Raw genomic sequence first — 27,185 nt, 5'->3', positions numbered from 1 at the left:
GGAAGAATTGAGGCAAGAATGGCTAGAAAGCAGAACGCGTTGAAGGAAGAAGAAATTGAGATCACATTCAGTTATTGGATAGATCTGGCTATCGTCGGAGTGTTATAATGAAGAAAGGTGAATGTCTCAGTGATTAGAAAATTTTTAAGTTATTAAAATACTCCAGTGTCACTTTTGGAGTAACATTGGCGTGATATATAATGTTCTACTGCATAAATTAAATTTTCACATACAGGTAATTCCTATCTATCAGCTTCTTCAGAGATGTTTAGAAGTTCCGAAGCGTGAATTCAGCGAGCTTAAAACAGTAATGGTAGATCAGTTAATGTATGTCAAGGAGGATCTTTCTTATATACCGCACCATTATACGTTTTACGATTTTATTGTAACTAAGGTAAAGATACTAAGTGATAAAACTTATGAAGCAATATCACAATGTTGGCATGTTATTTTAATGTATGTAATATTGCGATTAGGCACGAGGAAAAAGCGAACCTCTGTTCACATTTGACGTTCACGATGATATTCGTGTTATGCACGATGCTTCTGTCGAAACCGAGGAATCACATGCCGGAAAAATTTACTTAGGTATTATCATTAAAAGAATACTTTGTATAATTCTCTTTTATGTTATTTCTCACTAGATCATGGTACGAGAGGAACAAACACATTTTTCCAGCGAGTAGATGGGAACCCTTTTGATCCAACGAAAAGTTATGACAAGTATACAGTGTCGGATAAAAATAGATTCAGATTCAAAGGACTGTAATTTAGTAGAGCTACATAATCGAGTAAATGAATTAATATTATCACATAACTGAATGAATTTGAATCTGAATCCTTTAAACAAAATTGGACAATTCGTTGAATCTAAGTTTATCAGATTTTATCTTTCTTCCTATTTTTATCCGACACTGTATACTTGTCATAACTTTTCGTTGGATCAAAAGGTTCCCATCTACTCGCTGGAAAAATGTGTTTGTTCCTCTCGTACCATGATCTAGTGAGAAATAACATAAAAGAGAATTATACAAAGTATTCTTTTAATAATAAATACCTAAGTAAAATTTTTCCGGCATGTGATTCCTCGGTTTCGACAGAAGCATCGTGCATAACACGAATATCATTGTGAACGTCAAATGTGAACAGAGGCCCGCTCTTTCCTCGTGCTTATAGATATCCATTAACAGGTGGTACTTATGGTCGGCACCAGACTCCGGAAAATCGCATTTTGCAAAGAATTATCTGAAGGAATACGGATACGTCAACAGAGACATTTTAGGCAGCTGGCAGAAGTGCATTGCTGCAGTCCAACAATACTTGAATCAAGGAAAAGTATAGTTATAGACAATACCAATCCTGATCCAGCTTCGAGAAAGAGATATATTGAGATAGCCAAGAAGCGCAATGTCTCGGTCAGATGTTTCGTCATGACGACAGTATAGAATACGCGAAACGTAATAATAAGGTAATCGAAAATTAACATTAACCGTCATCGTGTGAAAGAATCGTATGAAGTAATGTTTCCGAAAATTCTAATCGATTTATTATTATATTACAGTTTCGCGAGTTGACTGATCCAAGCCACATTTTAATCAACGAGATTATTATCAACTCCTACGTGTAAGTAGATTTTAGATATATACATCTCTACACTCAAATTATTTATCTTTGGATATGTAATTATACTTTGATGTTACTCTTTTGCAGGTAAATGGTCGACAGAAGCTTACAATGTGGTACAAAACTGTTCCTCAAAGGGAGTTGCTGCCCAAACTCAGATTGAAGGTCGCATTCAAGCTAATATTTATGCAAATATTTATTTTATGATACAAAATTATGAGGTAAGTAGTTATTATTATCCAATCTTCGAGAATCTCTTTGCAGATGCGCAAATTAATTGAAATAATTGATTTTTTAAAGCTAATTTCCCTTACTGAAGAACTGGTAATGAACGGACATGCTGAACAAGTAGGCATGGGACCAGATGAATGAAGCCAGACACACTTGAATCCATCTGTACATAAGAGTTGTCAAGAAACTCTACAATTTTCACGCATAATCCGCGATTCTTAGTCAGTATGGACTAGAGTTTAATACGATCGCCATTGATGATCCCCTTTAATCGCGTCAAAATTGATTATTTCGCTTTTTGACTTCGTTCTTACTCATGTTGTAAAATAGTTTTCCGATTGTGTAGAATATTTTATTTAGAAAGAAATTTATAAAGATTGTATATTGATCGTAGAGTAGAGAAAACAATAAAACTTACATTTTACAAAGTAGTGTCACATTTAAACTAGAACATTGTATCGAATAACTCAGACGAATTAGGAAATTCGTTTCTACGTGACTCATGTCTATTTCTGATTGGGACGAATCGAGAACTCATTGAAATAATTTAATTTCTTTTCACGTTTAAATTTAGGTCACCGTAGATTAAACTTGTTACCTTAGAAGTTATTGTTAAATGGCGCATTTTATTTAATATTCCGCACTTCACTGTTGTGACATAAAATTATTTTATGTTTCAAAAGATGGAGACTAAGCTTTCGGATTAATCCAGATGTACGCATATATACTGTATATATTTGATTAATTGTTTACTTAGATATCGATGATTCTTGCGCGATATGCTAATACATTTTTTCTATGCAAGATTTCAATGCAGTAGAAACTAGTTAACTGAGAAAAGAGTCTATAAATGATTTGTAACTCGTGCAATTGCGCTCAACTGGAAACGTTTGGCAGTTATGAAATGTTAATATTTAATATTGTTGTTAAACATAATATAGAAATATTTTTCTAGGAAATGTATACAAGTAAGGTTACAATCATTAAATCGCTCACAGTGCTCACGTACATAACTTTGTCGCGCGCTGCGATTAACTCAATTTATTATAATTTATTATAATTTTTTAACAAAGCGAAAATATAGCGCAATGAACATCGTTACGTAATAATCATTCGTAATTCATTTTCGTGTATATAATAATTTTCGTGTATATAATATGTAGCTGACCGCAATCTTTGACTCTATTCAAATTTGTACAACACTTCATTTAGCATTGTATTAATCATTAAGTAGCTTTGAGTACATTTAGTAGCTTTTGTATATTCGTCAGTTTAATCCTTGAAGTTATTAAGACTTGCATGAATTTTTACCGCAAGTCCTCTTACATCTTTTATACGTCTTCTGTAAAATATATAAAAATATATCATAACTGAATTAACTCGCATATCTTGGTCTGTCTTTTTTTTCTCCATTGCTTAACTTCTATTCGCCTCCCGACTTGACGTATACGCTATTTTATATAGACGCGCGCGCTATTTAACTTTAATATTTCACTGTTACTATTACACTATTAACCACACAACTGTCAAAATATGCCATGACAGCCGGTCATGAAGTAAGCACAAGAGAACCAATCCGCATTGCGGAAAAGCGACAATAATATTTCGATAGATTCGAGTATGGATGACATGCCCTTTTTAGAAGAGGATGCGTAACACTACAAAATGCATGATATCAGTACAAAATTACCTTTTTTAAAAAAGGTAAAAAAAGGTCGCCAAGTACACGCGTGGTGTTACCTCGGAAAAAAACCAAGTGGTAGTATCATTAATTTTAAATGCAAAAATAAATAAATCTATTCTAACCTAGGTGATAGTAGCTTTAATTTTTCTGAACAAAATTATTAAAAACAGAAGTCGTTTTTGTTCGACCCAACTGGCCTAATAATTAATATATTTAAACTCACAACGTTTCGAAAATTATCTCACAAAATTGTCTCACAAAAATTGTCTCACAAAATTGTCTGACAAAAATTGTCTCACAAAATTGTCTCACAAAAATTGTCTCACAAAATTATTAAATTACAAAATTGTTACTTTATTCAATCCAAGTGATATCTACCTCGAAAAAACCTAAATAACAAGTGGTATCTATTTAAAAGAAAATATGTGAAATCTTTTAATACTGCGCCAATTACAAAGAGAGAATATATATTATATATATACCTTAACAAAATTATTATTATATCACGAAATTGCGTTACCAAACTCAATCCAAGTGATATATATATTTCAAAAAATATATTAAATCTTTAAATTACGCCAACTACAAAGAGAATATATATATTGCTTTACTTGGCAGTACTTGGCGACCTTTTTTTAACTTTTTTAAAAAGGTAATTTTGTACTGTATACATATACAAGAAAATAACAAAAATAACACAGGCACACAAAAAAAAGTGTCTTGGCCGAGACACTACACTAGTGTATTCCCATGTACTTTTTCCCGCTGAATCTGAATCCGAAGTCAGAATTGTCAGATTGGCTAAAATTTATAAGATAACCACAAAAAAATGCTCAAAAACACGAATTAAAGGGAAAAAAATTGTTTTTTTGTGGTTATCTCATAAATTTTAGCCAATCTGACAATTCTGACTTCGGATTCGGATTCAGCGGGAAAAAGTACATGGGAATACACTAGTGTAGTGTCTCGGCCAAGACACTTTTTTTTGTGTGCCTGTGTAATTAAAAGAATTTTCGCATTGTTTTTTTACAAAAAGTAAAGTTTGATGAAAAATTACTGGGTGGAGTTCCGAAAACGGTCTACCTCCGATTTTGCTAAAACTTTGTAAAAAGCTTTATTTCGGGTTAAGATGAAAGCCTTTAAAGGGAATTTTGGCGATTTCCATGACAAAGCCATTTTTTAAGATAAAATGATAAAAAGTGTAGGAAGTGATTTTAACAATTCTACAGGACGTTATGAATTATTATAAATCACCATTATATATTATAAACACTTCTTCCCACTTTACTTTAACGTTATCTTTCTGTTCAAGTCAACAATCATACTTTAGGAATTTTCTTGTTGATTCAAAAGACATTGAAAACATGTTCCACATGGGTTTTCAACTTTTCACGTAAAACGAAGTCCACCCCACCACACCCTTGCTTACAGAACAAAACAAGGTCTGTCATTGTACGGTTCGGGTTTTCAACTTTCCATGTGAAGCAAGGTCCACTGCACACCCCCATGTGCAGCAGGGCGAAACAAGGTCCAAGCTAGCACGATTCTAAATAGGTTTCAACTTAACACGTGAAGCGAGGTCCACCCCACCCCACCCCTACTTACAGAGCGAAACGAGGTCTATTATTGTACGGTTCGGGCTTTCAACTTTCCACGCAAAGTTCACCCCCACCGACCACTGCCGCAAGGAGAGGTAGCCCCTCCCCCGCCTACATGTGTGTTGTGTACACACACATATCAGCAAATTACTTCCCTTAGAACTGACACAAACTGTTATATTTCTTAAACTTTATTGTTAATAACTTTTTAATAAATAACGAACGACGGCTAAAACCTTTGGAAGGTTACTCAGGAGAGTGCTCTCCATAATACATGTCAAGGTCAAGGTCGCAGGAGGTTGCTTGCCTGAACTAAATAATTACCAAACTTACCATTCTTTTTACTATTTTATCTTAAAAAATAGCTTTCTTGTGTAAGAGTCGCCAAAATTCGCTTTAAAGGCTTTTATTTTAACCCCAAATGAAGCTTTTTACAAAGTTTCATCGAAATCGGAGGTAGACCGTTTTCGGAACTTTATCCCAATTACCTATATATAATTATATATAAATATAATAATCATATATAAAATATAAGATTATACATGATTATATACAGGGTATTTTAAAAGGTCATTTCGGTGTGTGTGAAGCTAGCGTCTCATTTTGCGAAAACTCACAAGCTATTGAGAGTTCTGGCTTCCTTTTCAATAGTTCTAGAGTTCCTGATAAGTTAAACAAATAGTTCCGGCCATTAAAGCCAAAAAACGAGTCAATACAAACTGAGACGCTAGGTTCACGCAGCGTCTCACTTTGTCCTACACGAGTTCCGCCACTATATTTTGTCAGATTTTGCGAGATCCTGTTGTACCAAATGTTTTCACGTTTATATTTCTATTTCGACAAAAAGAATGATAGCGGCGTGGTCACGTGAATAATAGCACTCGATTGGTTAGCTCTTACGTTTTACATCTTTGTAGTCGTGAAAGATGAAATTTAACCATCTTCCACAACACGCTTTACAAACGGTAGTACTACTTTACAACTACGCCTACAACCACTTACAACTACGTTTACGCTATTGTAAAATGGCCTTTATTCCCTATTTCTGTTAATGTGCGTGTGAAATAAAGTGGACTGTATATATATATATTAATTGGTCTTTAATGATAATTCACTTCAGACTGTTATTACAAAGCTACTGCTGTCCGCAATGTTATACATGCCTAAATGGCGACGACTCGACTACTACTACTACCACTACAAGCAAACGCGACAAAGTAACGCCACCCAGTAGCTTCCGGAAGGCGCACTAGCGCTTTTGATATACGCGCGGCTTATATAACTGACCTTTTCACTAACACTGTTGCCTGTATTTTTCATCGTACATTCAACTTTATTCTTGATTCTTTAGTCCTAATAGCTAATATCTGTTCCTTGTTCCTTATATTTTTCATTGTGCGGAGGCCCTTAGGACCTTTGTGTTATGTTTTAAAAAATTAATCTTGTCGGAAAAATAATCATGGCAGGACAAGGTGAGACACTGGTCTAAATCGGAGTTCTGGCTTTTCTAAAACAGTTCTCGCATAATTCTCAACATATTTTCAGCATATTCTCAGCATTTTTTCTAAAAAGTTCCAAGCATTAGCACCATTGAGAACTCTAAAAAATGCTTCAGGTTAGCGCAGGTTAATGACAGCACCTCTCCAGTAGTGCGATTCTGTAACTCGAATCGTTATGCTGTCGTTATGTGCTTTGCGCACTCATAACGACAGTTGCGCAGGTATACTATATGGTAAAAAAGCTGTGCAACGACAATATAATGATAATGAAACTGTCGTTAAGAGTTACAGAATAGGTTCACTGATATATATGTTATAAGATATTATCCGAGTTTAATACATTCAAAGGCTTGATGTACTGACTCAGGATTATTTCGGAGAACATAGGGTTCCTAATAGAAAGTTGTTCTATTTTGACTCCTAAAGATCCTAAAGATACTAAAGATCCAGTAGTTTCGATGTCAAAAAGTATCACATTGCAATTATTGAAATCAATGGATGATCTCTTTTCATCTATAAAAATATGTATATTTTTAACAGAGTTATTTACTAACATTAAAAGAAAATAGTAAAATTATTTTAAATAATAAAAGAAAACAATGAATTACCGAGTATTTCTGAAAATGAGATAGTATTAAAACCACAATTTGATTGATACGTGATACCTTCTCGGTTTTCTGTAGCAGTAGCTTTACTGCATCGACGTTGTTTTGCAAAAAGCCTTCTTCGCTTTATTTCGATAGTCTTGAGCTGTTTCAATTTGCGCTCGTGAATCAGATCTTTTGCCGTACGGAATTTTTTAGTTTTGTGACCGGGTGAAAGCAAAGCTTTTTCATTAACTTTTAAAATATATTGAGATCCGAGGTTCTTTTGGCAGACGGCTGTAGCCACCCTCCAGTGCAATGATTCTGATGCAGCATAGTGACGATTCTTAGGATGCTTACTGGCGACAATATTATTAAATGATTCATTTCCTTGACTGGATGCACAAGGCGCTAATTTGTCAGCATTGTTGGCGAATCGTGAAAATATTTGCGTCAATGAAACACGTAGATCGGGATCTGATAAAGGTTCTCCATTTGGTAAACTTCTGTAAAGTATTTTTTCTTCGGTGTTTCGATGTCGACACCACTCTTCACATTCATCGTGTTTTCCATAAGGCATGAGGAACAATATTTAGTAATGCCTTGTTTACTTTTTGTGCGTCATCTCGATTTTGTGTTAGTGCAAAAGAAAAACATTTGCCAAAGTATTGTATTAATTTTAACGGTAGATGTATCGCATATAATGCACTAGTCAATCCTTTCTTTGCATGGTTTAAATTGGACCATTTTTTTATTTTAGTCGCAGATTCCCTGCGTACTGCAGAAATAGTGCTGCAATCATCGTCACCGATTAATACAGAAATTTTGGCGTTCTGTTCTTGGAGAATAGGATTATGATTGATGAGTTCAATTGCCATATTACTTTCCATTGCCTTGACGGATCCCACAAAATTTTTTCTACAATCGTGATCTTCTAGTTTTCGACCATGTTCACATTTTGAACACCGTTTGCTTCGCGTAGCAAACGACAAAATCTTTCCAGTATTATAACCAATTAGAGAACTGTGGCCTATCAGATAAGAAAAAAGAAAAATTTTTATATATACAAAAAAATTGCATGCACAAAAATAAAATTACTAGATAACTATGCGAACCAGATAAACTATTATATGCGTGGCCAGTCCCTCTCCGTTGCCATCCAGCATCGAATAAAGCTTTTAACTCTACCAACTCGACATTGTCATTACATGCGGTTAAATTATTATGTTGTAATTCTTCGTTGAAATCTAAATTTATTTTTTCTCTACTCGTCATTTGACTATAAAATTAAATATCGTTAAACTTATTAATAAAAAAATTATATAATAATCATAATATTCATATTAAAAAAGTTGCAAATTTTTTGCAGTGAAAATGAATAAAATGTAATTTGTATTTAAATTTTACTCTGCTTTCAAATTATTGTGAACTTTTGTTAACGCGATCTCTTCGCGAACACTTTCTTGGCAACTTTCAAGTGCCACAGCCTCAATAGCTGGGCCTACGATACGCTCATATCTTTTTAATAGAGCCCACGTGACTGTTGGTACATTAATTGCTGACAAAATTGTATTTATTTGAGCTTCGCCAATTCCGGCATCAAAGAGTGCTAAAACGAAAAAACAGGCTTTTTTCTACCTTCCTTTTTCATTAAAAAATGTATTATTTATTTTTACCAATAGCTAATTTGCAGTTAACGTCGAACAGTCGTGGCGCCGTAAGTCTGTGATAATTAGTGTGAACAAAATAAATCTTGTCACATATTTTGCATTGAATTTGGAAAATACTTGCAAGACCAAATAATTGTTCTGATTTAATATTTCTTAATGATAAAGGCATGTCACAAGCAGTACACCAGTACATTAAAAACTGGATAATTTGCAAAATCGGACTCCTTTACCAAAATATAAATTACAGTTACAATGCCAATTATCTTGTTCTTCCAGTTATTTAATTAATAATATTACCGTTTCTGTAACCTTACCTTATTGAATCTTTTCTTTGTAGAATTGATAATATTTTGAGTGCGCTGCTTCACTTTCATTTTCACAAATTGTCCCTTATTTTTGCCCACATTACTCCTCACTTTATGTTTCTTATCACTCATTATTATTATAAAATATCTCTTTGATAAAAAGAAAATGTCACAATATTCTTTGATTAATGAAATTGACACTTACATTGACACTTTTGTTATCAACTTCACATTTTACAATCGGCGCCCTGAAAAGCGCAGCGTTGCCATATTGTTCTGACAGTAAAATTTACCGAAAAATGAAAAATTTCTAAATATACATAATATTTTTACTTTTTTCTTATAATTAAACATAATAATCAATTATAACTTGATTTTATATAAGTTTAATGCAATATACAAGAGTTTGCTGAGGCCCTGCTTAAGCGCCTACAAAATACGCTCCTCCGTGAAAGGAATACCTTAATTAACAAGAAAAAAACAGAAACAAAGAACAAAAAAAGAACAGAAACAAAAAAGAGAAAATTATATAACGAGCTTATTATAGTATATTCCGTAGATCTTTTCTTTATAAATATATAATACATAAAGGGGATTGTTTTAATACTTGAGTTATCACTTCTGTCAGTTAAAAAAGAGTAGTTTTAAGAAAAACACATTTAAAATGTCAAATATCAAAAATTTTTCTATAATAATTATTTATGTACTGCAATTCGCTATATTTCCATACAGCACACAAACGTTGAATCAACATCTCAAAAACATTGCATTGCAATATTTACAATATTGCATCGCAGACATCTATATATGAAGAGGTAAAAACCAGAGTGGTGTAAGTCAAATTTTTTAAAATATTTTCTCGTGTACATAGATGCAATTTATATATTGTACAGATTCAGACACACATGTATGTATGTATGTATGTACGTATGTACGTATGTACGTATGTACGTATGTACGTATGTATGTATAATGTATGTACGAGGTGTAGCAATTATATATTTATTATTAACTTCAGCTACATAGCCAAGAAGTGGACTTGGTTTACAAATAACCTTAATCATTCATCCTTCCATTCATACACTACTATCCTAATTTACAACTAACTATTGCACATTGTTACACATTGACCTTCTATGTTTCAATCCAACCTTCTTTTTCGCTCTTCTTTCTCTAACTCTGACCGTTCTCTGTATAATCTTAACAATATCTTCTCTTTGATGATGTCCATGTCATCATTCCAAAGCCTCTCTAATCTTTCTTTATTATTCTTACCTAATTCTATAAACCAATTTTTTATCGCTTCGCATTCCGCCACATAATGATTCGTGTTATCCCTACCTTGTTTACAAAACATACAAATACCGCTTTCCTCTTTTAACCAATACATATTCGCGCCCTCCAAATTACCATATCTTAAGTTCACCAGAGCTCTAATAATTTCGCCTTTATCATAATTATCCATATATTCCTTCCTTAAATATTTAGGGCCAACTATTTCTCTACTTAAATTCTTATATTTTTTATTATACCTAGAATTTAAAATACTACTTTCCTCAATTTGTCTTTGTACATCTTCATCTCTTTTACTCATTTCCTTAACTAAATCTCTTCCCTCCCTTCTTAAAGCATCTACAGCCACAATACTCCAACCATTCCTACTAAAATATTTTGATCTTTCTCTACTATATCTATCTTTCCAATCATTTCCTTCTTTATCTATCCAGCACATTTTAATCCATCTGTTATCATCAGCTGCTCTAATTTTCTCTTCATATCTCATAGCCCTTATCCCCCACTCTATTCTTAATTTCCTTAAGGACGTTCTCTTGTGATAGTCCCTCTCAAAAGTTCCGCGCGCCGGGCGAGAAAGACTGCTGTACGCAGTGCCTCTCTGGAGAGAGGAACTTTTTGCTATGGTTGTACGCGCACACATAGCGACGCTCTATCTGTATACACGACACTACCTTACGTCGGAGAGAGCATGCGCAGTGTTGCCGTCGCCGCCGCCGTCGCGCATGCTTCTCTTTTTCGTCACGCGGAGCCGGCCGAAAAAACGCCTCGATGGCGTACTTTACACAGTTATTTTTCGAAAACGAGTACCGCATGCCCTAATGTTCGAAGTTGTATAATATTTCTTATATATTAATGCAATTAGTTTTTAAAAAACATCCTAAGAAAACTTTTTTCACAATCAAACAAAATGTCGGTTTTGTAGAGACCACTCATATGGATCATATGTTAAATATTGAAACTTTGAGGTCGAATATCTCAAAATTTAACCCCGCAACGAATGTTGCACTTTCAGCCACGTATAGAGGACCTTTAAATTGACGTATGGTGTAAATTTCAAGGACATTCTAAGAAAAGTGATTTTTGAGAGAACGTCCTTAATCCCAACTTCCTTGACATCATATATCTTGGGGTACAAAATTTTAAATTAAAAATCCATCTAACGTAATCCAACATAATTTTTTCTAATCCCTTTCTTTCCTCCCATCCCCATAATTATACACCATACGAAATCACACTTTGAACCAAATATTTAAACAACATCCACCTTCTACAAAAATCGTTTCTGCAAATTCTTTCCCCCAAACCCCAGACCTTATTTACCGCAATCCTCCCTTTTCTGCATAAATCTTTTACATGTTCTGCATATTTTCCATTCCTGCTGAACACAAATCCCAAATATTTAAACTGCTTAACTTCTTCAATTTCTTTATTATCCCATTTCCACCTTTCAAATTTTTTCCTACCTTTTTTATTGTACAACATCATCTTAGTCTTTTCGGTACACAATACCATTTTCCTTTTCCTAAGAAATCTTTTAATTGTATCCATCATGTCTAACATCGCAACCCTATTTTTAGCTAAAAATACCATATCTCATATTCTAACGACCATACTCTATCATTGCCTAATTTAATTCCGCCGATTCCTCTTTCCTTCAATTCTTTCCCAATGTCCGCCATATATAGGCTGAATAGAAGTGGACTCAGAACACAGCTTTGCCTCACACCCTTCGTAACCCTGAATTCGTCTGTCAAACCATCCTTCGTTCTAACCGCAACTTCCGTAGTTTCATAAATTTCTTCCATCTTCTTTACAAGCTCCTCTTCAATTCCCATCTTCCTAAGAATCTTCCACAGTTGACCTCTGTCTACATTATCAAAAGCCGCCTTCAAGTCAACGAAGAACGCATAAACTTTATCTTTCTTTCCATCCCTATCCTCCCTCTGTGTTAGATGATTCAACACAAAAATGTTATCCAACGTTGAACGACCTTTCCTAAATCCCGCTTGGCTCTCCGGCAGCAAACCTTTTTGTACCGCAATTTTCTCCAACCTTCTTCTAATTATCTCAGCATATATTTTATAAGCTGAGCACAGAAGAGATATTCCCCTGTAGTTTCCAACCTTATTTACCTCCCCTCTCTTGTATAGAGGGACTATAATTGAAGTTCTCCAATCCTTAGGGAGGGATATATCCCTCTCTCCAAACTTGATTTAGCACCTCCACCAACCCTTTCCTTACTGGGCCACCTCCATACAACCAAGCCTCCATCGGAATACCGTCTACTCCTACCGCTTTGTTCTTTTTCATCCCTCTGACTGCTTCTGCCACCTCCTCTTCCTCCAGATGTGTTCCTACAAGCTCTTCTTGTACTGCTCCTACCTTGTTTAAACTTCCTTCTTCCTTGTTAACCCGCTTCTTTTCCGTGCCGCCTAATAGCTCCTTAAAATACTCTTTCCATTCCTTGCAACCTATGTTGTTATCTTTCCAGACTTTCTTCTTCCTCTTTCTGTTTATAAATCTCCAAACTTCTGCACCGTGCCTTAAGTTCTTTAATTCCTCTTCTTCTTCTTCTCTCTTCTTCTTTTTCTGTTCATATAGCGTTTTTATGTTACCTTTATCTTCAATGTACCTTCCTTTGGCTAACTTCCCCTTCCTCCATTTTATATATGTTCTCTTTACATCCCTTTTCTTCCTCGTACAATCTCTGTCCTGCCAGTTCCTGGAGCCAATTTTCCACTTTTTAACCTTTATCTCCTTCTTTATCATAGACTCCTGGACTAGCTCCTTCAATTTGCTCCACTTTTCCTCAATTGATCTTCTCTGTTGCGAGTCATCCCATGCGAGGTCATCTGTCTTTTCCTTGTAACATTTTGTTGTAACTAGATTGTAATCTTAACGCCATCTATCGTTTTTAGGTTTCTTGGTTCTCACCATGCGTTGCGTGCACACCTAGTGCTACTCTATTACACTTTTTATTTTTACTAAGTTGTCGGTCTGCGCGCGCCAAAAAAGATTCCGTTAGCGTTCTCTGCGCACACTTCGAGTCTCTACCGAGCGGCACACGACACGTTTTGTATCGTTCTTTAAGAAATACATTTTTGTATAATAAGAAACTGTCGTACGTTGGATTGCAAACCCAGCCTATTTACAACACATTTTATAGCCTCCTTATCCCAACATGTTTTCCATCTTCTTTCAGTGTTCTCATCCTCTTCATCTACCCACTCTTCGTCGTCTCCATTCCTTCTGCTGCTATCTTCCATTACCGCAATTACAGGCATGTGATCCGAGTCCACCCTCGCATCTACCATAAATTCTTTAACGCTATTATACAATTCTTCGCATACAATCACATAATCGATTACCGAATTACCTCTCGAGCTTACAAATGTGTATTCCCCTTCCCAGTCGCCTTTAGTCATACCATTCAAGATGTACCATCCCTTATTTTGCACCCATTCTACCAAATTCCTGCCTCCATTACTTATAGTTTTATCCTTACTTTTTCTTTTCAAACCTCCTTCCTCTTCTTCCCCGCCCCCTAATTCGCCAATTCTAATATTAAAATCCCCACCAATAAATGTGCGTTCTCTATCCTTATTTTCTAACCACTTATCCAAAATCTCTTCCATACTGCTCCAACCTTCCGTATTGTAAACCGATATTATATTTATTACTTCTCCTCCCTCAGTTATTTCTGACAAAATAAAACCTTCCTCCCTTGACTTAATCAGCACCGACCTTTCCACCTTCCAGTTTTTCTTTATACCTACTAACATCCCGCCTTTAGCCCTCCCTTTCTTTTTTAATCTAGTAGCGTAAATACATTCCCATATGTGAGAATTAGGTAACCAGCCTTTTATAATTTCTTATTTTTCCTCGTCAATCCAAGTTTCACTCAAACTCACAAAATCATAAATCTTGATGTAATTCTAAAAGTCTCTATCTTTACTTTCTAAACCTGCCACATTCCAAAATATAATTTTCTTACCTATTTTCTGTAACCCTCCCTTATTTCCATTCTTCTCCACTCCTTGGCTTATACAAAACTCTGCTCTTCCCTTCCATCAATATTATAATCATCTTGTAACCCTTTTTCGACTACTTTTTTCCCCATATCCTTTTCAATCTCCGTCCATGATTTCCAAATACCTTTTATTCTAACCCTCGCGTAGCCCATCTTTATATCCTCCCCTTTACTTCTTTTCTCCTTAGCCCACTTATACATTTCTTCCTGTACCTTTCTTTCTTCCCATGTCAGGTCATTTTCAATAAAAACGTTCCCTCCCTTCAATTTATATTTATTTCTCATTACCCCCCTTTTATCCTCGTACTCTAATTTTACAATAATAACCGAGCCACTTTTCCTGACATTACTGACCATGCTTTTCACATCTAGCTTTTCTAATAAAAAGTTTTGCACCCATACCTTCCAGTCTGCTATTTCGTTATCCAACCTCAATCCTTTTATTACTACGTTATTCCTCCTATCCTCTTTTTCTTTATCTTTTATCCATCTCTTCAATTTACCTACCTCACGATAACTTAACCTATCCTCGCTCATAAAGGAGCCCGCGTAACTACTCACTCTTAAACTTCTAGGCTCTCTGCTTTCACTTGAACTTTTTTTCCCTTCACTTTCCCCCGTTAAATCTATATCTTTATTTACATCCATCCCTTTTTCACAACGCTCCAGCCAGCCAATCCACCTATTTTCCAAAAATCTATTGACTTACGTTCTATCTCCCTTAGTCTCTCCTCCAAGCCTTCCTCTTTTCTTTCACATTCCTTTTTATACTGTTCGAAATTTTCTTTCACTTCCTCTATTTTACTCAAACACTTCGAAATCTGCTCTTTAGATTGTTCCCTGACTTCATTAATTTCCTTCCTCAGCATACTTATATTAGTTTTCTCATCCACCTCTTCTTTAAAAGTAACTCTTTTGCCTACTGTGACCGGACGGAGGGTTGTTACCGACACACTCTGTATCTGGTCCTTTTATCATCGGTCGCCACTCGATTTTATTCAAGAAATCGAGAAAGAGGTAATTAAATTTCACTGACCCTTCGATGGACTCCGCCAATTCCCCTCCTTTACTGTTTCAGGCGCGCCCGCTGGGACTCTGGATCATCGCTGGACCTTGCTTTGGTTGACCTTCTCCGGGACGGCAGCTGTGCACCGCTGGTTTGTCGCCCCTCTGGACCTCCGCTGGACCTCCTCTGGACCTCTCGTCGCAGTTGGGTGACACCGACAGGTAGGTATTACGGGAACAGGTAAGTCTTTCGCTCGTGTGGGTTGTGTGCGCGGAATCGTTCGAATAATTTTGATTCAGGTTGTTTGTATGTAATATATAATTTATTCTACTCCTTTGCTTTACAGGTTCTACGATCGGCTCCGCCCGTACTTGGAGTTATCGCCGCTCGCGTAAGTACAATTCGTTTGTGTGTAGATACGCGTACAAAGACTTTCCCGTACCTTCTGATAGCGCGAAGCGGACTCCCCGTTTCTTCCGCCTTGCTGCCCTTTTATCCTCGAGCTTCTTCCCCACTTTTGCCCTGGCACGCCTAATTCACGAGCCCGCTGTATGGTGGGCCCTTTTGTTCGCTCGTCAGTTCTGACATATGCCTTCGCTTTCGCTTCCGCGTTCCGTGATAATTGTTCACATATACTCGCTCGCAGACAATACATTCAATGGATAAATTCCTCAGTTTTTCGGTGTTTTCGCCGTTTGCGAATTCGCATAGAAGCACGTACGTTCTCTCACATGTTCTTGTCTTGCCGCTTTCTCTTATGTTCTATTCGCTTTTACCCGAAGTTTCGTTTCCTCTTTAATTATGATGGTTAAATTTTTTGTCGTTTTGAACATTATTTTATCATGGAAACGGAACTTCGCGTTTACATTGCCGAAGCGTTTCGTTATCACCCGTGGTGATGTTTTGGTGACGCCATCCGCACACTTGGGTCGTCTAGGTCCGTTTGCGACTTCCGGTTCGCGTTTCGTCGTTCCGCTGATTGTACGTCGACGGGCCTTCTATACCGTCATTTTCCTGACCCATTGAGCCACTCTAATCGTGACATCTCGCGAAATTTGCCCGGTTCGATATCTCGCGACCTGGTGATCGGATAGCATCGCGGATGGTACCGCTGTACCTTTCGAGTTTCCCTGAACCCTTATCCATTGTCGCTTTCCGCGGCGGGGTTTGGGTTCGCGATTTCGCGTTCCAGCGATTCATTTGCCCTGGAGTTTGTGTCGTTGTTCTCTCGGGACTCGCACGCGTGTCGTCTTGTCGAAAACTCGATCGATACATCTTGGGTTCAAATCATTGAACTAGTCGCGCCATTATGCCGGACGTCCCCCTTTTTTGTCGCCCTCCACGCTGTGGAATGTGACTTGGTCCGCCTGTATCGGCCGTTTGCGTTTTCGCGATCCGGATGATCAATCGAGTTTACTACTTTCGAAACACCCTATATCTTTTTATCCTAAGTCGGGCACCGCCGAATCTACAACTTTGCGCGCCACGTAGGGTTTATTCCGTCGTCTCTCCTGCTATTCAACCGCGTGTCCCACTCGCGATCGGGGAATGGGAGAAGCAAATTAATCATTTCTCTCTAATATTTAATCCTGCCATCGTAAATCGGCCTTTAATTCGCGCGCACAAATCTCCTTAAGGCGCTTCTACCTTGCGCTTTGCGCTCGCGCCTCTCCTTCTAGCGCCGCTTTCCCGTGTGGGCCGGTCTTTAAGCTTTACTGGTTTGTAACCCAAAGGACGGTTGACATGACCGAGTTCGCCGCTCGAGGAAAAACCTTTGTTGACCGAATAAGTCGGTTTTGCCGTGGAATTGACAAAATAAATGCGTTTAGTGTTTACTGATTGACGCTTTTCACATAATACACGTCATATTATCTGAATCTTTGTTTTATCAAATAAATCGTGTTAATGGTACTGCACTTGCTACCCTTACTCGTAAGCGTACCGCACGCGCGAAGAAAAGGGGAAAGAAAAGAAAATGAAAATTAACAAATATCTTATGTCTGACGTGTTGTGTTTTCGCGTCACTCGCGCTGTCAATTTTGACAATGGAAACTATTTCTAACGCTGAACCTAAAGTGTTAATGCTAAATAAACCTTTTTTATGTTTATACCTCGCGAAATATAAAATCATACATAATTATTCGGAGGTTATTAAGAATTACGAACTAAACATTAAGAAATTTGCAAAAGAAAATTGGTGCCACGAAATAAAGTTTTGACGCGTTGTCATCACTCTGTCTCGTTATTAATTTCTTTCTATTTTTATTTTACAGGTGTGCCTGACGCTTCACTTCTCGCGCGCCGTCGACCGCTGCCCGCTCGGTGGACTCCCTGCCCTCTTGCTGGATCTTTGCGAGGCCTCTTCTCACCGCCTCGGCTTGCTTCCTGGACGCCTTTCCGGCAAGTATTAATGGCTTGGTAAGCATCACGTTGTCCGTGATGATTGGCTGTTGTCGCTGCTCCGTCGGGGCTACTCCGAACGCAGCTGACGGCTGCACTACCTCCGTTACCAACTTTCTCTGTTTACCATCGGCCGTACCGTCGGGTTTGCGCCTTCCTACCTTACCTACTTTCCCGGCGTTTCCCGCGCACGGTGAGCCACTCGACGCCATAACCTGTACAAAGCCGCTTGCCAAAAAACCAAATTGAAATCTAAACTTTAACGCATTCCCATGCAACGTTTTCACTCACACGAGGTGTAGCAATTTAATAACGACTGAAACACCGAGAGAACTCTTCCGACCCAACTGAGGCTCCTCTTTAGATTTGTAATCGTGGTACTTTGACTCATGCGAGTCAGAAATCCATTGGGTTTAGAAGAAGAAGAAGAATTGAATAACGAGAATTTCTTTTTAACGCACTACCGAGCAACACTGGAGCTTGTGCTACTATCTGGTGGAAATATTCCGCAGTTTTTGCATATGCCTTCAAAGTTTTAACGCGTGAAGTTAAGTTTTCGATCGTAAAGTTTTGTAAATTGTTCTAAAAGTCGCGTGGTGAAAATGTGCGATAAAAAAATTGAACAAAGAACGGTTATTAAACAGTTTAGTGAAATCGGATGAAAAACCGTCACAAAGTTAAAGAATGTTAACGACGACAAATGTTTATCACAAGCACGTGTCTTTATGTGTCAGCCTGTCAGTGTGTCTACGTGTTTTGCTGACATTAGGGAGTTTTTGCAATACCGCCTTTCAGATACCGTAACTGTATCTGAATTGTTCAGATACATTCACTATGGGTCCGTTCCGAGTTGCGCATGAAACGCATAGACTGCATTACTGTTGCGTAGCGCTTCGAAATCGTTCCGTTTTGTCAATGCGCATGAAGCGCTTTAGTAATTCGGAACGGATTTGAATGTATTTGACCGGAAATGAATGTCCGGGAAAGAATCTACCATATGAAATCGTTTGTATTTCGTATGAAGACTTTTGAAGTGCAATTGAAAAGGTTTGTGAGTTGCTTAATCAACGTGCAAATTTATAATTTGCATACTTGAAAATTGTGAGGAAGGAATGTTCAAATTTATAATTTGTACACTTAAAAATTATGAGAAAGCAATGTGCAAGTTTCTACTTGCCCACTTAAAAACTATGAGGAAGGAATGTGCAAGTTTCTACTTGCACACTTTTTTATTGTGATAAGCTTTATTGCGACTAATATTTGTTATACTATTACAAAAATCAATTAAATAATTAATGTTTTGATTAAAATGATCCCTACTAATTGCGGATATTTCTTAATTTTTCCATTTTGTTTCATTTTTTTATTTATACATTAGTTTTTTATTTCTACTTTAAAATAATTTTTTAAATATATAAAAAGTGATTTTATTACTAATTAGTGGCACAAATGGAGTTTTACAATCGGCACAATGTTAAATCGATGTTGACTTGAGTAGTTCAGGCTACATGGTCCATATATGGACTTAAGAATATAAGACTGAAGAATATAACAGATTTAGAATTGAATAAATTGCGACTGGTTTGGCGCAATTTGTCTAATTTTATTATATTTTTAAGTCTTTTCTACCCGTATTTCATATATAATTCTTTAAGATTTGGTTGATTAGTTCTTGAGGCATCCTGTCTTTTTATTATAAGAACGTTCAATGAATTTATTCAATCGCAATCTGTAAACAAAACACTGTTGCTGCTAAGGTGACGACAAGCGTCTTGAATATTCAAAGGAGTATGAATGTGTTAAGAATTGATGAAACTTGACAAGTATTAGATGAAGTTGTAGTTATTCTTTAATTAAATAAAGATTAAATACTATTCTTTTTAAATTTAACATATCTTTGAGATGCTGTGATGTAATTGTGTCCGAAATTATTTTTCTAATACCAAAATTAGTGGCTGCTATAATTTTGGTACTATAAGTACGGATCATGCCCCGATCATGGCTTAATTGTCTGGATCATGCCCCGATCTTGGCTTAATTGCTTGAATCATATCGATTTTAGATCATGATCCGATCTAGACAATTAAGCCAAGAATATAATAAAACTATAAATAGCCCGATATTTCAAAATTTGCTACACCTATTTCTAAAAAAAATTATGGACCTTTGATCGCGTATAAAAATGGATCTAATCAATCAAATCTTAAAGAATTATATATGAAATAGGGGTTAAAAAAACTGAAAAATATAATAGAATTAGAAATAGATCGAGATCTCAAATATTGAGAAAGCTACAGCGTAAAACACGCTTTTCTGAAAAATAAAAATCCCCTTAAAATCTATACCGGTCGACGGATTTTAATAAAATTAGAGGAGAACATACTTTCTATGATACTCTATTTGTGTGCAAAATTTCAACCCCCTACTCGGCATGTAATATTTCAGAAACATTTCTGCAAAATTCCATTTGAAATATTACATCTTTCATTAATATTTCAGAAATTTTTCACGACCGTTTCTACATCATTTCGACAATGTTTCAATGTCCGCAATTATTTCAAATGCGACCATGCTGAAAGATTTCGGCAATATTATGAAATATTTCTCAAATATATCTACGAAATATTGCATAAACACTTCAGAGATATTTCAAATACATTTTACACTAAAAAAATGTTTCGTATTAGCAAACAAAATTTTCTTACTGACGCAAAAACTATTTGTTGATATGTGAAAAATAAAATATTTTATTACCGGAACAAAAAAAAATATATTAAGCCATATATGTGCGTATAGCCGTCGCGCGTTTGTCCGAAGAAATCCGCTCTCTCAGCCGGTCACCCATCCAAGTAGTATACCGGCGCCTTGTCGCTTGACATCGATGATCGAACAGGGTAGTGGTGATCCTCTGACTCTGACGCTTCTTTCTTTCTTATACTTGCTTATTTTGGTGAGCATAAAGCTATCGCATAACAATATTAACAATACAGATATACGAATAAATCTTTTTTGCCAGTCAGCATCGAATATTATTTTATATTAAATATGTTAGAGATACAGTTGCATTAATTCTGATCCACCGCGCGTCGACACGGTACGATAATTCTGAGTAAGTCCGCGGTGACAGCACCTGCCGGGCACTCGTGAACTTGATTCCCCCTCCATGTAAGATACTATCTGTTCATACGAAATTCGGCAGAACTGCCTCGTGCCTCGTCGCGGATAGATTATAATCCCGACTGTTCTCATTAGCGAATCGAAGACTCCAGCATTTGACTCGAAGTCCAAAAGTGTACGCAATCATCAGCTGAAATAAAGTCAACGTGTTCTCCATCAGTCAAAGTGTGCTCCATTTATTTATCCGGAGGATTACCTCGCCGTGTCTGAACAAAATTTGGTCCTTCGAGCCGGATATTCATCGGCATTAGTTCAACGGCGGCCATCCAGACGGTATTTCGGAGCGATCTGACTGGCACATCCTATAATAACGCAGTAAGTGGCGTTTACGGAGGAAGTGAGAGCCAAATTGACCAGGCAAATTGATTGCGAATGAAGAAGTTAGTTCCTTCGCGTGGCGATGTGTGGGCCTCGCCAGACAACCGTCGCACCTCCGAACAAGTGATCATCACGTGCTTGGAGCGTGTTTGAAGTTCACGCGTCTGCTGTATAGAAGGACGTAAGGAAGTGATCCTTACGCGTTGGAGCGTGATTGGAGTTCACGCGCCTGTCGTATAGAAAGACGCACGGCGGTGATCATCACGTGCTGGGAGCGTGTTTCGAATCACGCGTCTGCATCACAAAAGGACGGAAGGAAGTGATCACGTGCTTGGAGCGTGTTTGCAGTATATACTCGAAACAACAAGTTCCACACCGCGTTACTAAACGGTCGCCATGGAACACCAGCTGAGGGAGCAGCGTGTCACGATCGGCCTTATTAGCCGTACCGTGGAGAACTTCAAGAAAGTCGGGCAGAAGAACTTCACGGCAGCGCTTATTCGTAATCGACAGCAAATCCTGAAGGAACATTGGTCACGGTGTCAGCGTCTCCATGTCAACATCGATGCCGGTGCGACTCCTGAGGATCGAGAAAAGGAGCCATACTTCGTAGACGACGAGTTTCTCACGGCAGAGGAGGTCTACATGGCTGCATCGGACTTCCTGTCCGAAGCTTTAGAGAAGTTCACTAAACCCGTTGCGAATTCGACCAGTATTAACGACTCATCTATTACGACCGAGAATAATTCGACTATGATTCAATTGCCTCGTATATTATTGCCAAGGTTCTCGGGTCGATACACCGATTGGGCGAATTTCCGCGATATCTTCGAATCTTTGGTGGCGAATAATGAGTCTCTTTCGAATGTACAGCGATTACATTATTTAAAGTCAAGCCTCATCGATGAGGCTAGTCTAGTCATTAAAAATATCACTGTAACCGACGCAAATTACCGAACCGCGTGGTCTGAATTGAAAAGTCGATATGAAAATCAACGCGCGATTATTGCTTCTTACCTACAGACCATCTTTAACATATCTCCTATGAAGTCGGAATCTGTTGCTGCATTAAAACTTGTTCGTGATACAACTAATGATGCTCTCTCCGCATTGCGAAATTTAGGTAGACCGGTAGATACCTGGGACGATTTACTAGTTTTCAATACTGTACAAAACTTAGATCCGCGAACGCGGAAGGAGTGGGAACTGAGCTTAGGCGATTCCGTTGAGCAACCGACCTATAAGGATTTAAATAGTTTCCTTTCTACTAGAATTCGAGCATTGGAAGCTGCTAACAGTTCCATTGATAACTCGTCTACAAAATTTAACCGTTCAGCTGGAACTAAGTCCCATGTATCCGCTGTGTCTACATCGAAATGCTTATCTTGTCAGTCATCTCATGCGTTATCACAATGTACTCAATTCAAATCTCTTTCTTCTGAACAGCGTCGAGCGTTTGCGAAGCAGCAACACTGCTGTTTTAACTGCTTGCGTACAGGGCATTTTCCTCGGGATTGTCCATCTCAGGGGCGTTGCACCCGCTGCAAACGTAGGCATCACACTTTGCTGCATTACGAGAGTGACGTGGAGGATAATGCCACTAAGGTAACCACTCCGACCACTCCCGCCTCGGGCAACTCGGTAAGTGACACGATCTCGACCAATTTGTCATTAAAGGTTCACACTGCTGGGAGACAGGGAAATAAATGCTCTATCTTACTGGCTACTGCCCGAGTGCTCGTAAGAACCCCGAATGGCAGATCTTGTCGTATTCGGGCGTTAATCGATCCGGGTTCAGAAGCCACATTTATTACTGAAAGGGTAGCGCAACTGCTAAAGGCAAAGCGCCAAAAAACCCACGTAAAGGTCTCCGGTTTAGGGGGTCAATCAACGGGTACAGCTAATTACACGGTTTATCTGAATTTAAGCTCATGCAACGGCAACGGCCCGTCAATCCCAGTCAACGCGCTGGTTTTTTCTACGCTCACTTCGTATTGCCCTGCTCAATCTATTTGCAGTCAAGAGTATCCTCACTTGCAAGGACTACACCTTGCCGACACTGATCCCTCTAGCCGAGAATCTATCGGAATGCTGATTGGAGCGAATTTATATGGCTCTATCTTGTTGGATGGCCTACGACGAGGACCCAGTGATACTCCGGTGGCTCAACATACCATCTTTGGATGGATACTGCTTGGCCCCGTTAGCGAGAATCAGTCCGCATCTCATGTTAGCACGTTACATTGCTCTGTTCTCCCAGATGTGGATGATTCGTTAAAGCGCTTTTGGGAAATAGAAGAGCCTCCTAAAGCCTCCACCACTTTGAGCGAGGAGGAAAGACTGTGCGAGAAACACTTCTCGTCCACTCACTCTCGATTGTCAAACGGCCGATATATGGTACGACTGCCGTTTAAAGGTATATCTGTCGATTTAGGTGACTCCTTTCAGACTGCGTCTAGATGCTGGGATAGATTAGAGAGACGCTTAGCACGGAATCCTAAATTGCATGAGGCGTATAGTGAATTCCTTCGCGAATACGAAGACCTCGGGCACATGAACCCAATTCTACCACACGAGACAGCACCGGGCTCTCCTTTCTACATCCCGCATCACCCCGTTTTCAAGGAAAGTACGACCTCACCCTTGCGAGTAGTCTTTAACGCCTCAAGCCCTACTACTAATGGGACCTCGCTCAATGATCACCTTATGATCGGGCCCAAGCTTCAGAGAAACTTTCCTTCGATTATAATGCGCTGGCGAAAACATCGTCTAGTTTTTATCGCGGACATTGCAAAAATGTTCCGCCAAATCCTTGTGCACCCGGCTGACACTGATTATCAACGGATTTTGTGGCGTCCCCATCCTGATTTACCACTCCTGATTTACCGCTTGTTAACGGTCACCTATGGGACCGCTGCGGCCCCATACCTTGCTATGCGAGTCTTACTCCAACTATGTATTGATGAAGGATCTCTTTATCCTCTGGCAGTCGTTGTTTTGGAAGAGGATACTTACGTGGATGACGCCTTGTTTGGAGCAGACGATGTCTCCACCATCTTAGAAATGCGACGACAACTGATTCTCTTATTGAAACTAGGAGGTTTTCATTTACGGAAATGGGCGACAAATTACGATGAGCTCTTAACCGAAATTCCTGTTTCAGATTGTGTTAATCTAGATCAACTCCCTTTAGAGGAGGAACCTTCCATGAAAGTGTTAGGTATTAACTGGAATCCCCAGCTAGACTGCTTTAAATTCGACTTACAGCTTCCCACCTTAGAAACGGTGACTAAACGCTCGGTGTTGTCCGTTATTGCTCGTATTTATGATCCGTTGGGTTGGATTACCCCTGTCGTGATTACGGCGAAGATACTTATGCAGGAACTGTGGATTCGACGTATTGACTGGGACTCTGCATTCCCCGCTGACCTTGAGGAGCGTTGGACTTTGTTTTGTCAAGATTTGCTCCATCTAAAGCCCCTCTCGATACCACGCTGGACACAGCAAACCAATTCTACACTTGGTTGTGAACTACATGGATTTGCTGATGCTTCCACTCGCGCCTATGCGGCGGTAGTGTATATACGCGTCATCTCGTCGTTAGATAATTTTAACGTAACACTCCTCATAGGGAAGTCTAAGGTGTCGCCTATCAAAACAATAAGTGTTCCCCGCTTAGAATTGTGTGCGGCTGTATTGCTTGCACGACTTGTAGAATTTGTACAAGGCGCTCTAAAATTAGGTCAAGTCCCTACCTATTGCTGGTCTGACTCCATGGTCACACTTGCCTGGCTCAAACGCCACCCATCCTATTGGAAAACGTTTGTTGCAGGTAGAGTTTCTGATATTCAAACTCGTATACCATCAGCACAGTGGCTTTATGTAGACACGAAGAATAATCCTGCGGACTGTGCGTCACGCGGTGCCACCGCCAAGGAACTTAAGAACCATCCACTCTGGTGGACTGGCCCTCCGTGGCTGCGTGCCCACTCCACTTCCTGGCCAGACCAGCCCGTAACCTTAACGGCCGACGTTAGTTCGGAGGAACGCTCCACTCCAGTACATCTAACTCTAAATGAGAATGTAGAGTGGGACTTGCCTTATAACGTTTCGTCATGGCCGAAACTTCTTCGGATCACCGCTTATTGTATACAGTTTAAGGATACCCTTTTTTCGCGGATAGGCGGTAACAAGATGTCTCCCGCTGATTCATCTTTGAGCGCTAATATTAAACGAGCTAGACAGTTTTGGATTGGTTATGTTCAAGGGCTTCACTTCTCGTCAGAAATTCAGGCTATTAAGAAGCAAACAGGGTTATTAAAGTCTAGTAAATTAAAGAATTTGAGTACGCTCTTGGACTGCCAGGGGCTCTTGCGTGTTGGTGGGCGCTTGGAGCGTTCTCTGCTGTCGTATAATGAAAAGCATCCTCTCATCTTACCACGTCATCGTATATCCGAGCTTATAATTGATCATGCTCATAAACAGGTGCTCCACGGCGGACCACAACTAACGTTACGAATCTTAAGGCAAAACTTCTGGATATTAGGCGCTCGCAATCTTGTTAAACATCACATTCACAAGTGTGTTGCTTGCGTTCGTCAAAGAGCATTGCCAATGGAACAGCTCATGGGTAATCTTCCAGCCTCCCGAGTCAAACCTACCCCCCCCCCCCTTTCAACACTGTGGAGTAGACTACGCCGGACCAATCCACGTATTACCTATTGTAGGCCGAGGTCAACGCATCCACAAAGCATATATTGCGGTATTCGTCTGTTTAACCACCAAGGCCATCCATCTAGAATTGGTAAACGATTACTCAACTAATGGCTTCTTATCAGCGTTTCGAAGATTCTCCTCACGCAGAGGTATTCCCACATTGTTATTAAGTGATAATGGTACAAATTTTCGTGGAGCGGAGAGAGAGCTTGCTCGTACCTTTAGAGCTCTAGCTCGTAACCCGGAACTCGCCGCCCATTTGGCCTCTAACGGCATAACTTGGCAGTTTATTCCTCCCGCGGCCCCCCACTTCGGTGGAATTTGGGAAGCGGGCGTGAAGTCGGTAAAGCTCCACTTAAAACGTGTAATTGGCTCGCACACCCTATCGATTGAAGAACTTATTACCTTATTGACTCAGATTGAGGCGTGTCTAAATTCGCGTCCCATCGCTCCTCTCACCGATGATCCGACAGACCTCACCTCCCTCACTCCAGGTCACTTTCTAATAGGGGGACCATTGGTCACAATTCCTGAAGAGTCCCTCCTCGACCTTAAGGAATCACGTCTTAGCCGTTGGCAGCGTGTGCAACGCATGCTTGAGCAGTTCTGGCGTATTTGGTCAAAGGATTACTTACATACCTTGCAACAAAGGTACAAATGGCGAAAGGACCAACCTAATTTAAAGGTCACTGATTTAGTTATTGTGCGCGACAGTTTGCTCCCTCCGTCGAAATGGGAGCTAGGACGAATTGTTGCAGTGTTTCCGGATGTCGAAGGACGCGTGAGAGTTGCTGAGGTGAAGACCCTCACTCGTATAACTAAACGTCCTATCACTCAATTATGCAGACTTCCTATTGATCCTATTGACAACGAAACACTGAAATAATTGTCGCATGTCGGGCGGTACCATTCGTTGCCCGACTGTACCATATAGTTTGACTCATTACGTTAGTCGTTAAGTTGAATCTATTTTGTAAACTGTTGAATCGTTCTGCGTTAAGAATAAGTAACAATTCTATCCTAGGTTAAGATTAGGTAGACTAAGTTG

At 38.8% G+C, this 27,185-nt stretch overlaps 1 protein-coding gene and 2 long non-coding RNA genes across 3 annotated transcripts; 2 read left to right on the top strand and 1 right to left on the bottom strand.

The window, feature by feature from the left end:
* The first annotated feature begins 353 nt into the window (after positions 1–353).
* Positions 354–2,215, top strand: LOC139784253 (uncharacterized). Its single transcript, XR_011721518.1, has 5 exons — positions 354–394; positions 1,191–1,468; positions 1,562–1,623; positions 1,711–1,844; positions 1,924–2,215. It is a non-coding gene; the product is annotated as an uncharacterized lncRNA (long non-coding RNA).
* An 18,953-nt stretch (positions 2,216–21,168) lies between these two features.
* LOC139784250 (uncharacterized) lies at positions 21,169–21,330 on the bottom strand. The gene is made up of 2 exons (XR_011721516.1): positions 21,300–21,330; positions 21,169–21,233 (listed from the first exon to the last, which is right to left on the bottom strand). It is a non-coding gene; the product is annotated as an uncharacterized lncRNA (long non-coding RNA).
* Positions 21,331–21,817: 487 nt separating this feature from the next.
* On the top strand, positions 21,818–27,023 carry LOC139784252 (uncharacterized). Its single transcript, XM_071723416.1, has 2 exons — positions 21,818–26,051; positions 26,149–27,023. Exons 1-2 carry the CDS (start codon positions 21,818–21,820, stop codon positions 27,021–27,023), a joined length of 5,109 nt encoding a protein of 1,702 aa, XP_071579517.1.
* The last annotated feature ends 162 nt before the right edge of the window (positions 27,024–27,185 follow it).

The sequence above is a fragment of the Temnothorax nylanderi genome, unplaced genomic scaffold, assembly GCF_030848795.1.
Source record: "Temnothorax nylanderi isolate EJ_2023f unplaced genomic scaffold, tnyl_v1.0 TNYL_tig0601_pilon, whole genome shotgun sequence".
NCBI lineage: Eukaryota > Metazoa > Arthropoda > Insecta > Hymenoptera > Formicidae > Temnothorax > Temnothorax nylanderi.
The sequence above is the reverse complement of the archived record's forward strand: the minus strand, read 5'-3'. Positions and strand labels throughout refer to the sequence as shown.

What these genes read in the sequence shown, in the direction of transcription:
- LOC139784252 (XM_071723416.1), top strand. Translation starts at nt 21,818, where the DNA reads ATGGAACACCAGCTGAGGGAGCAGCGTGTCACGATCGGCCTTATTAGC. An exon ending in GCCAATGGAACAGCTCATGG is followed by an intron (nt 26,052 to 26,148) that starts GTAATCTTCCAG and finishes TACCTATTGTAG; the next exon opens with GCCGAGGTCAACGCATCCAC.